This window comes from Myxine glutinosa, chromosome 1, assembly GCF_964187855.1.
Source record: "Myxine glutinosa chromosome 1, kmMyxGlut1.1, whole genome shotgun sequence".
In the NCBI taxonomy this organism is placed as follows: domain Eukaryota; kingdom Metazoa; phylum Chordata; class Myxini; order Myxiniformes; family Myxinidae; genus Myxine; species Myxine glutinosa.
Window position 1 is genome coordinate 315,074,112 of NC_136261.1, and position 12,433 is coordinate 315,086,544.

At 48.2% G+C, this 12,433-nt stretch overlaps 1 protein-coding gene across 9 annotated transcripts in view; it reads left to right on the forward strand.

The window, feature by feature from the left end:
- The window catches only part of LOC137440265 (nuclear factor 1), a 409,428-nt gene that overhangs the window by 201,598 nt on the left and 195,397 nt on the right, over nucleotides 1-12,433 (forward strand). For 6 of the 9 annotated variants that reach the window (XM_068136582.2, XM_068136615.2, XM_068136589.2 and 3 more), the window contains 2 exons: nucleotides 611-727; nucleotides 3,622-3,794. In XM_068136582.2, the coding sequence (XP_067992683.1) occupies nucleotides 611-727; nucleotides 3,622-3,794 (290 nt within the window). The remainder of the gene's footprint in view (nucleotides 1-610; nucleotides 728-3,621; nucleotides 3,795-12,433) is intronic. The other 3 variants (XM_068136622.2, XM_068136603.2, XM_068136608.2) reach the window with 1 other exon arrangement.

A 12,433-nucleotide genomic window follows, 5' to 3' on the forward strand; every position in this document is an offset into this window, starting at 1 on the left:
AAGGGTCTCGAAAGGTGGTTCCTCCTCTCTCCAGGCTTCCAAAGCAAAGAGCTTAGAATATAAATACAAAAACAACACAAAAGTTTTTTACCCCCTGACAAACAGACCATGCCTAATTTTGGCAATGTCATGGCAACTGAGTTTATGTTCATGCTTTACTACTTTAACTTGTACACAGACAGCACTATGGGAACTTCATTACCTGCTGTAGACATATTTGATTTCTGGTAAAAGCCGATGTTCTTCTGAAAACCTGTGAGTTACCAAACATAAGTTGCCATAATTGTGCTTTCTATGTCATATGGTGAATACCAATGTGTTTTATATCCTTTCTCTACACACAATTGGACTGCAAACCTTTTATACTCAAACATGCTTGTATTATGACATCTCACAAGAACAACATTTCTGATGAAAATTTGAGCAAGCTTTTCTTTAATAATGATCGTTTCTTTATCCACGTTGTTGTACAACTTCTATTGACGCATTTTTGTAGCTTTACCACGGTCAGTTGTCTGATGAGCATTTTGTACACGAAAAGCAGCGACTGACTCTCACATCCTTGAGGGTTAACGCATCTGCGTCATTCTCGTCACTCCCTGGCCACCAGACCTGAGCTCGCAGGCGATAAAGAAGCACGAGAAGCCAAGCTTCAGCCCGGCGTCTCCTCAAGCGTCATCGCCCCGATTCACCCAGCACCACCGGGCCGTCATAACCACGCCACGGGGTGCGACACGGGCTTGTGGGAGGGGAAGGATAAACATCTCGGGCAGGCGTAATCTCTGCGTCCCGTTAGGACCTGTTCCATTGACAAAAAGTGGAAATGTCCAGCAGACTGACATGAGCCGAGGCTTGTAAAGAAGGCATTGGAGACATTGATTTGGCGTTGCTCCAGAGTTGCATGGACAGGGACTATAAGCCCGGGCTGTGATTATACAGCAGCTGCTTTGTATGAGAACAAGCCAAAGTTATACCTTGTAAGTCGAGAGACATTCTTGGTTATTTATAGTTTTTATTAAGTTTTCATTATATATGAAAATGTAACCACATGTCCTCTTCTGTAATGTTCTCTCCACAACGTTTACTTGTGTGCCTCTGTTTGTTTTTGTTTTAATGTTGCCCATACCAGTTTTATGGATCCAAAGGGGTTTGAAAGTGATCATTTTGAAATGCTTTTTGGAAGGACTGGCCAAAAACTTGGGGGGAGTTAAACCAGAAAAAATAAACTCAACATGTTGTTTGAGTTGTTACCCTCGCCTGAGGAGAGGGTATTGCATTTGAGTCCGTTTGTCTGTTTGTCTGTTTGTCCGCACAGAATAAATATGATTTTCTCTGCAACCGTTGGTCCAATTGACAGGAAACTTTCACCATATGTCCAACTCCACCTGTAGAATTTTTACTGTTAATTATGACGTCATAGCTCACGTTGTTCGGCCGCCATATTAGAAAAACCGAAAAACTTTGCACCTCTATATCTCCGAAAGAGCTGATTAGAAAAACTTGAGACATGGCTCATTGTAAAGACCTCTCCACGGGGAATAACACATATTAACGATGATATTATAGGTGCCTCGATTATGACGTCATAATTAGACAAATACAAAACTTCATCCGATCAAGATGAAATTTCTTGAGCATAATCTAGGGATAAATTGGTGGAGAAAAAAAATTAATGATGACTACATCGGTCACGTGGTTCGGTTGTCATATTTGTTTTAACACAAAAGTCTTAAAAACCACTGAAAACACATCCTGGCGAGGGTTTGCAACCCCTGATTGCTCTTTTTCTTGTTTTTTTTTGTAGTACAGCGTTAAGAAGTCCCGTGCACATTGCCTCCGGGTCCATTACATTGCAGATAGGCAGAAAGCTTGTCATTTCCTCACCTCTTTACCACATCCCAGGATTGAAAACATTATCACAATTCTTTGACCAGTCGAGGGTTTCTGAAAATCCTGGTTGCCATTTGACCAGCCTGACTGACAATGCTGACAGAGGAAACACCAGGGTGTGGCAGTGCGGCGTTTGCTTCCGTGGAAAGCACACGTCCCTGCGAGGCAGGAAGTCTTGCTATCTGTGTGCCGTTCTGCGGTCCGCACACACACCCTGATTACTCTACACTGCCATTTTAATAATCCTGTGGGCGAACGTGGATGCATTGAATGCCGTTTCTCGAGATTAACAGCACCCGTCTGTGCGCGCAAGAGCGGATCGTTAAAAGGTCACCTCGAGTATTCCTCGCCGTGGAATTATTTTGGGCGGATTGAAGAGCTGGCGATTTGCTTTTATTTTAATTGCATCAAACATTTTGCGATTTTTCCTTTTTTTCACTAATTGTGCCTACCTCTGTATGCTACTAATGCTCACTCAAATTATGGTTTTCTCTGTTGTAAAGCCAAATTCTCTGCAACCTTATTACCCTCGCCAGAGAAGTGGGTATTGCATTTGAGTCCGTTTGTCTGCCTGTTTGTCTGTCTGTTTGTCTGTCTGTCTGTTTGTCCGCACAGAAGAAATATGATTTTCTCTGCAACCGTTGGTCCGATTGACAGGAAATTTTCACCATAGGTGCAACTCCACCTGAATAATTTTTAATGATATTTATGACGTCATAAGTCACGTGGTTCGGCCGCCATCTTGGAAAAACCGAAAAAATTTGCACCTCTATATCTCCGAAAGCGCTGAATAGAAAAAATTGAGATGGCTCATTGTAAAGAACTCTCCATGGGGAATAAAATATGTTAATGATAATGTCATAGGTGCCTCCATTATGACGTCATAATTGGACAAGTACAAAACTTCATCCAATCAAGATGAAAGTTCTTCAGCGCCATGTCGGCATAAACTGGTGGAGAAAAAAAATAAATGATGACGTCATTGGTCACGTGGTTAGGCCGCCATATTTGTTTTAACACAAAAGCCTTTAAAACCACTGAAAATACATCCTGGTGAGGGTTTGCAATCTCTGATTGCTCTTTTTCTTGTTGTAAATTGTTTATTAGGCGTTAATTAATTCGATGATTAATAGAGACCATGTAGGATGGGCAGCGAATGATGTAAGAGGGTGGCTGAAATCATTTGGGATTGTGTCCGCACCTTTGGGTGTATATAAAGCCAAATACAAACTACAGGCAAAGCCAAGTGGGCAGCTAACCAGAAACAGTGTCACGCCACCTCAGCCTGCTATTCCTCAAAGACTTACAAGACTGAGTGGGTGTATGTATCATTCTACTTTGTTTCCGACCTTTTTGACATGTTATGCTTGTCCTCCCACCTTATTTTTTCAAGCTATGCAGTACTATTATTCATTGCATCTTTTTTCTGCAACAGCCTTATGCTTCTGTGATTGTCTGGAAAATCAGCTTATTTCTACTTGTAGAAAATTCTTGGGGTTTTTTCGCCTCTTTTTGAACATGATCAATTTTCTCATCACTATGAGACAAGCAAGCTGCTGATAAAATAGCATCGGACACTTGGAAATTCCAGATTGAACCTCAAAACAGAAAAAGAAACACAAACGGGGAAACAAAATGGTTCTAGTGTAAGTACTAATAAATCTCTGGATCTATCATAGTTAATGGAGCATCTAATAGGCTTATATACGTCACTCTGTGTCTCTCCCACAGTGAGCCCACACCCTCCTTCGCCATCTCTTCACTTCGTCACATCGTCGCTGATGCAGCAAAGCCCTGGGCCGCCATACTTCTCACATCCAGCCATCCGCTACACGCCGCACCATGCGCCACAGGACACCATCAAGGACTTCGTCTCCTTAGTCTGCACCGAGGCCGTGGCGCAGGTGGGGTGGAATTGGTGGGAAATCTACGAGAGTGGTTTGTCATGCAGAATGTACTGTATATGACGTTACCTTTCTCAAAGCTGATCTGAAGCAAAGAAATGCAAGAGTTTGGTGCATTTGTTTATCCATGAATGAAATGTGGTTGGGTTTTCTGTCTGCCTTTACCAAGGCTCATATGAGGGTATTTGTACACTTGGTTACACTGCACTGAAGTTCAAACCGCACATACGGATTTTGAGATAGCAGATACAATTTACAAGTACACCTTGTGAAGTATTGCAGACCAGGCTTGAAGACGGCAAATAACTAAATAATAATTTCAGAGAGGAGAGAGAATGGATACAGATGGTTGCTGTGCAGAAATTGTCACAAAAAGGAAATGATGATGGAATTTGAAAAGGTAGTGTGCTGTCTGTAGATGGTTGTAAAGAACGAAACATGGTGCAGAATACTTTATAATAAATGGAGATCTCAGAAATCAGTTTACAGTAACTCAATAGCAATATAATTCCACCGCCCCCTCAAAATTGACCCGAAAGTGTGGGAGCCTCAGCCCAAAGAGGGGAAAGAAATTATCTATTTTGTATTGGATAATTCATTGGAAGTCGCGTATAATAACAAACATATTGTCGCGCAACCGCCGAAATTAATATCTGGCGGTCGCGGATTGTCGATTACGAAGGCTTTAACTCTGAGGCGGAAACTCAATGGCGGATTCCAAAATCTAAAACACCTAAGCGCGCAGAATGGAGGGAAGTGGCGCAAGTCCCCGCAGCCTTAACTATTGAAATCAACCACCTGGTAAACTGCGATCAGATATATGTACAAAAATAATGCAAGGGTTTATTCAGGAAAAGCAAAGACAGTGAAAACACACACTGATAATAAAATAAGGTAGCTAAATTGGGATCCCACACACAACAGATTTCACACATGAGACGAGGGAGATGAATACGAAAATAAAAACGTCCGTTATGTAATTGGGTACGCGGAGCTCGGTCTTAGCTGTCTTGTCGTCTTCAATTCCCGGCCTGGAAGAATCCTCCATCCGCCTCGCACGCCCCGCTAGGCCCAAGCCAACGCCCTCGCCGCTGCACACGAGGTCCGTGCACCAAGCTCCAAAGCACCACGAGCTCCCACAGCAGGACAGCGAGCTCCACTCGGGCTACACCTCAGCCCAACTCGGGTCGGGGTCTCTGAACTGCGCTGCCAGGAATCCAATTGCTCGGGCTCAACTCTCGAACTGCGAACTGCGCACTGCGAACTGCCAACTCCGCTTGGGCTCTCTGCGCTCAACTGAACTGCCCTCTGCGCAACTCCACACGCCGAGTCTCAACTGCTTGGGATCGCACCGGGACTGTACTGCCAATCAGAGCCTCCCCCGACTCGCCGGCTCGTCCAGGGGTACGCCCACTGCGCCACTCTCACTCCCGTCCCCTACTCCCTGGTCACAGCACGTGCTAGGCGAGGTGGATAGGCCTCTCGGAGGTGTAAATGGTGGCAGCCAATTGTGGCGGTGTTCTGGCCTGATTTCTTCCATAGTCATGTCAGGGGGGGAAGGGCGTCATTAATGTTGTACTAAAGGTTCTAACTAGTGTCTATGTGGTCTGCGGTGCCATAAGGGACAAAGGTTTGACTACCAGGTGAGACATACAAGGGCTCTACTCATTATTCCCTACACTACTTAACACACAAATCTCCTGGTAGATTCACAATCATACATCTTAGCCGACAAAACGCCTACACATGACTTATTACAGGTAGAATCCCTATCGCGACAGTCGAAGCATGTTACCTACTCAGATACACTCTGCTCTACATATCTCACTACCCAAATTCGTAACAATATCATCGCATCCGAAGAAGCTCTGAAAAACCCTTTTATGAAGAGCTGAGATTCATGGAACAGCTAAAAGGCAGAGGACGAAGTGGTTATGAACAACGTGGGAGAGCCCCCACACCTTTAGGGGAAGTGTGTGATTGCACACAAATAGGAAAGCGATTCCACGGGCGAAATTAAAGAGTGACGAAGGAGGGACGGCGAGCAGAACCTGGACATTGGAGGGTTAACAAGAGAAGGGCTGAAAGAAATCATTCGGCCATGAAAGGTTGGAGAGAGACGGAACACTTAAAGAGCAGGAAATGCAAACAAATGATCTTTATTGTTTAATTTTTATTATTATCTTTATTATAAAACAATAATCCATTAATCTTTATGCAAACAACAAAACAGTAATGCTTCATCATGGAAAAGAGGGAGGGGGAATCACGAGTTTTTTTTATTGAAGGAAGTTTTTATGCTAATCAGAAAACTTCCAAAGTCCACTGGGCACCCGGAGTGCATTCAAGCATGACTTTATATAGGCCTTGCTTACTGAAAGCTGAAGTAGAGAACAGAGGAAATATTTCTGTGGTGCTTAAGCCTCATGAAGTTTAAGCTTGTACATATGTAGAAAAGAACACTGAGATAGGAGACATAATAAGTCGATGCATTCTAATTTATAAACTATGACTCTCATGAGATTAATGCTCAGACTGTGGCAGAATCCAGGCTGCCATTTGGGTTTCTTTATATGGGCCATCCATATATTACGTAACACATCTTTCGGCAATTTTAGATACCTACACTCCTCCTTCGAGTGATGCAACACAACGCTGGACCAAAGACCCCTCACAATATTCCTTGTCAGACATTCCTCGCCCTACCACAATTTTCAGTAGCACTAGTCCATCCACTCACCCATCCTCTCATATATTGTGTAACATATGGACAGCCCAATAGCTCTTTATTTTATATATATAAGAATTTTGAATTTAGATGGACAAGATTGTTTGTGTAAGAATCAACATATTTTTCATTACAAGGTGCATGTGGTACAGCCCCATACATAATAATACATAATAGTAGGATATATATATACAGACTTGGCATTTAATATGGAATGTTTTTTTTGTGGGGGTGAACTTACTTTTCAAGATGACTTAGAACCAAAAGTTCATTGGAATTATGTTGAAATTGTTGTGGAAAACCATTCAGGTCCACACAACTTTAGTCCAACGGTTTGGTTTAATTGCATTTAGATCATCACATCATTCCTGTAAGTAGAAATACACAATAAGCATACGATGCGACATCTCATAAAGCCATTCATATCAGTCAATGCAAGCAAGCTAGTTATTCTATAAAGGCGTACCATAAACGAGGCTACCGATGTAACATGTCACAAGGGAGAAGTCTCGGAGCACTGACACAGCAACGGGTCTTATAGTCACGCCCCTAGCGGTGACAACAATGACAGCGAGCAGCGAGCATCCCCACCCGGGTTCAGTACGGATACGATTTCACTACATTCACCCCCCCCCCCCCCCGTCAGAATTATACGGCCGCGTGGCTAAAAGCGAGTGAGCGTCAGCATGAATAGGGCGCGGAGTATCAGTCGGCCCAACCGTAGCGGGCCGGGCGGCGAATTTCTCTGCCAGCACGCGTTCGAAACTCCCCGGGTACGGCGTCTCGTAACCCTGTATCCCCGGTGTCAGAGGCGTCAACAGGGCCGGGTGATGAAGGGGGTAACGCCAAGTCGTCGGACCCGGGCAGTCTCGACGGGGGGAGGGTCGGTGGACTGTCGGCGATGGGAGCGTCGGGAGAGGCCATAGTCTCATAGATGGGTTCGACCGGTTCGTCCGATTCCCTACTAAGGTCGTCGACCCCGCAAGGGGCAAGATGACGAACGGAGACAGTAGTCTCACGACCATCAGACGTCATCACACGAGCATGCTCAGGATTAGCCTGGAGAATCTGCACTTTGTCCACAAGGGGGTCGTACTTGCTCGCGCGAACCGCCCGTTTAAGGTAGGCCGGCCCGGGCCCAGCGAGCCAACTGGGCAAAGACCGTATACACCCCGAGCTCCTGGGGTGGTGGAAAAGTCGCTCGTGGGGAGTTTGGTTAGTTGCCGTACTCAGGAGTGCCCGGATTGAGTTCAACGCCGCAGGTAGCGACCAAGCCCATTTATCGAGGCCCCGGCCGTGGGTCCGGAGATGGAGCATGATGGCCCTCCAGATAATCCCGTTGAAGCGTTCGATCTGCCCATTAGCCTGGGGTCTGTACGGCGTGGTGTAACTAGACGCAATGTTGTTTTGGAGCAGATAGCCGCGCACCTCCTGAGACAAGAAGACTGCACCCCGGTCGGTATGGACATAGGCCGGGTAACCGAACATTGAGAACAAGTTCTGTAAGCATCGCATCACCGTGGCAGCAGTCATGTCCGCGCACATATAAGCAAAGGGGAATCGTGAGTACTCATCAACGATAGTGAGCAGATAGCGAGAGCCGCTCGACACCGGCAAAGGGCCCTTGAAATCCATCGCCAAGCGTTCCCACGGGCGTGTAGCCTTCACCAGAGTCCCCATAGGAGGGTTATAGAAACGCGGTTTGATTTCCGCGCAGATAGCGCAGTCGCGACAGATACGGCGGATATCGTCAATCGAGTAAGGGAGATTCCCACTCCGCACGAAATGAGCGAAACGCGTTACGCCGGGATGGCCCGCAGTAGCATGCAGCACCCGTAGGCCCTCCAACGAGGTGATACCAGCACATGTAGTCGGGCGTGATAAGGCATCGGCGGCCTGGTTATCCTTCCCTGGGCGATATTTGATGGTGTAACAGAAGTCGGCGAGTTCGATACGCCAGCGAGTGATTTTCTCGTTCTTAATGCGTTGGGCGTGTAAGGTGTCGTACATGAACGCAACGCTTTGCTGGTCCGTGATGATTTGGAAGCTCCGCCCGAGTAGGTACGGGTGCCATCGCCGAATAGACTCGACGATCGCATACGCTTCCTTTTCAACGGACGAGTGCCTCCGCTCAGCGGAGGTAAGAGTCCGTGAAAAGAAAGCCACGGGACGTCCCCCTTGGGAGAGGGTCGCCGCGATGGCCTGATCCGAGGCGTCACTTTCGAGGACGAACGAGCCGCTCTCGTCGATGGTCGCTACGGCGGCTCGGGCGATGTCGGTCTTAAGACCTTCAAAGGCCGTCAATGCGGCCGAACTCAGGGGAAAAGTGTCGCAGGCCACAAGGGGGCGAAGTTTCGCGGAGAAATTTTGCACCCATTTGGAGTAATGGGCGAACAGCCCAAGGTCGCGTTTCAGGGACGCCCGATCGCAGGGAGGGGCCATGTCGAGCAAAGGTCGCAGACGTTCCTTATCCGGAGAGACAGAGCCATGGGTCACGGTGTACCCCAGAAGATCTATGGTGCGTAGGGAGTATCGGCACTTATCCTCGTTCATAGTTAAGTGATACCGTTGCGCGACCTCAAGGAAGCGCTTCAGATTAGCGTCATGGTGCCCTTGGTCATATCCACAAACCGTAAGGTTATCGAGGTAGACGAAAACATCGGTTAAGTGCTCCCGCGCAACGAGGTCATCCATGGCCCTCTGGAAACAAGCGACCCCGTTCGTCACCCCAAAGGGCAATCGTGTAAATTGGTACAACCGCTGCCCCGACTCGAAAGCGGTATAGATACGATCCGCCCTAGAGATAGGGATCTGGTGGTACGCACTACGGAGATCGAGAGTACTATAGACCGAATACTGGGATACCTGTTGCACTAGCGCGTCCATCCCCGGAAGGGGGTAGGCATCCAGCTGTGTAAAGCGGTTAATCGTTTGGGAATAGTCGATTACCATGCGTTTGCGATGGGCCTCGCTGCGCACCACTAAGACCTGAGCGCGCCACGGCGACCTGCTAGGTTCTATGATGCCGTCCTTCAAGAGCTGAGCCGTTTCGTCCGCAATGAATTGCATGTCCGCGCGAGAGTAGCGTCGCGATTTTACCGCGACGGGGGTACAGTCGGAGGTTAGATTGGGGAACAGCGAAAGCGGCCGGACGTCCATTTGCGCTAGGGCGCACACCGTTAGCGCGTCGTCCGGCCCCACAACAAGAGTGTCAGGCCCACCGAACTCCATTACCAGACGTCCATGCAGCTTAAGAAAATCGTGTCCTAGCAGAATATCAGCACATAATGCGGGTAAAACCATAAGGTGTACATCAGGGAAAACCCGTCCCTTTAGCACGAGTTTCAATCGGCATTCCCCTTTCGTGCTGAGCCGCAGTCCCTGGGAAGCCATGAAGATCCGTCTCGTAGACCGCCCGATCCGCCATCCATGCCTGAGCACAAGTCGTTGGTCGATAAAACTATCCGTAGATCCGGTATCCACCAAGGCCTGAACACAATGGCCCTCAACCATAAGGGGAATAAGGGCTTGAGCCAGGCCAGACGAGGCAGCTGGGTGCGGGACTGAGCCCCCCGAATGGGTCGGTCCAGCCTCGCGGGTGGATCCTACACCAGCAGCAGTTTTGCGAGCGTGGCCGGAGGCTGTGTTGGCCATGGGGATCCCATTATCGTCATCAGAGGGCTTTCCCCAGCATTCCGGTGTTTCGCGATTCAAAATCCGACGAGAAAAGGCCTCCGTAGTATTTGACATTGCCTTTTGACACTCCTGGCAGATAAAGGCTTCCGTAGTATCCGAAATTGCCTTTTTACATTTTTGGTCGCTTTGACAAGAGGCTTCCGTAGTATTCGAAATTGCCTTTTTACATTTTACAAAGGCTTCCGTAGTATTCGAAAGTTGCCTTAACTCTTTTGACGGGGCGGGGGCCGCCGTTAGCTCGTGGGCGACTCGAGGAGTACGAGGGGCTTGGTGATGTGTGGCCCGTGGTTTGGCCAAGGACGCGGCCTTTGTCCCCGATGGAGAATGAGACGGTGGTGGCTGTCCGGTGGCGCCAATCAAGGTCGTCTGAGCGCCCAGCGGGCCGCAGAGAGCGGCCCTCCCCTTCGAAGTCGGGTAAGGTGCTGGGCTCGTGGGTTCTGCTACGAGCCCGTTCAAGGTTGCTGCGCCCGCGCGGCCGCGGCTGCGCGAGTCGAAGGGCCGCGAGCCGCGTGCCGATTTCTTGCACACTTTCGCGTAATGTCCCTTTAGCGAGCACAAATGGCAAATAGCGTCATGTGCCGGACACACGACTCGGGCATGACGAGGCCCTCCACAAAAAAAACATGCGGCCCCGCGCAAGGCCTTGGGTCTGCTGGTCGTAACGGCAGCTGTCAGGGTAGGGTCATCCTCCGGAGCATCCCGGAGTTCAGCAGGCGGATCCACGTCCTCGTCAGTGGTACTCTCCGGCCGGGCGTGTAGTGAGGTGCCCGCCAAAAGGCGCGTGCGATCATAGGCGTTCGATTGCATCCGCGCTTCGGTATACACCGTCGCTTGCTCAACCGCCGTAGCGAAGGTCAGGTCGGTCTTCTCCAAGAGTTTGAGACGTAGTTCCTGGGAGGAGACCCCAGCTATGAAGGCATCTAAAAGTCGATCATCTTTAGCTTGCTCGGGAGTCCGTGGCTCCTTGACGCTGTCCAGCATGAGCTGCCAGAGCTCCTGGGCGTAATGATCCATAGGCTCGTTGGGCTGCTGCCGTCGCGTCTGCAGCAAATAACGCGCATACACAGGGCTTTTTTCTTTTATGTAAAGCCGCTTGAGCTCCGCGATGGTAAGATCATACGTCGTGCATTGAGCGACCGCGTGGTAGACCCGGTAGTCGATTTTTGAGTGTAATATCGCCAGCTTCGCGGCAGGCGTCGGAGCGGTCTCAGGCTCGTCAAAGAGATGCTCCAGTTGTCGGAGCCAGTGCTTGAGTTGCAAGCCTCCGTCCGTGGCTTGTGGGTCGGCGCTGAAAATGGACACCGTCAACGTCTTGTTGCCAGCCATGTCAGCAGATCTTAAATGCAATTAAGTGTTGTGGAAAACCATTCAGGTCCACACAACTTTAGTCCAACGGTTTGGTTTAATTGCATTTAGATCATCACATCATTCCTGTAAGTAGAAATACACAATAAGCATACGATGCGACATCTCATAAAGCCATTCATATCAGTCAATGCAAGCAAGCTAGTTATTCTATAAAGGCGTACCATAAACGAGGCTACCGATGTAACATGTCACAAGGGAGAAGTCTCGGAGCACTGACACAGCAACGGGTCTTATAGTCACGCCCCTAGCGGTGACAACAATGACAGCGAGCAGCGAGCATCCCCACCCGGGTTCAGTACGGATACGATTTCACTACAGAAATTATTCTAGATTTTGTTAATGTGACCTTTAAAAGAAACAAAAACCACATTTGACATTTCGAAGCAAATAAATTGATCCTTGAAAGTGATGTAAACTGATATCGAACTCAATTCACGGACAGTACTGTGTTAAACTTCTGTACGTTTTCCAGAAGTATCTCTTTATTTTGCACATTAGCCAATTTTTTTTCCAACAAAAACAAAAGTTAAATTACGACTGGGATTACGGACAGTAAAATTACAGTTCAGTACTTCGTGTAACCTCCACGAGCATTCAGGAGAGCACGTACACGTCGAGGCATGCTGTTCACGAGATTTGCCAAGGTTTGGACAGGAATCGCTTGCCATGCAGTGACAATAAATAGTCTGCTGCAATTCACGCACAGAGGCAGGCTGCTGGCCCAAGTTGTCGATTTGACACGTTAATTCTGCCCACAAGTTCTCTATTGGATTCATATCCGGGGACATGGCAGGCCACTCCATATGCTCTACAGTCGACACCATGGTCAGCAAGAAAGTGTTGGATC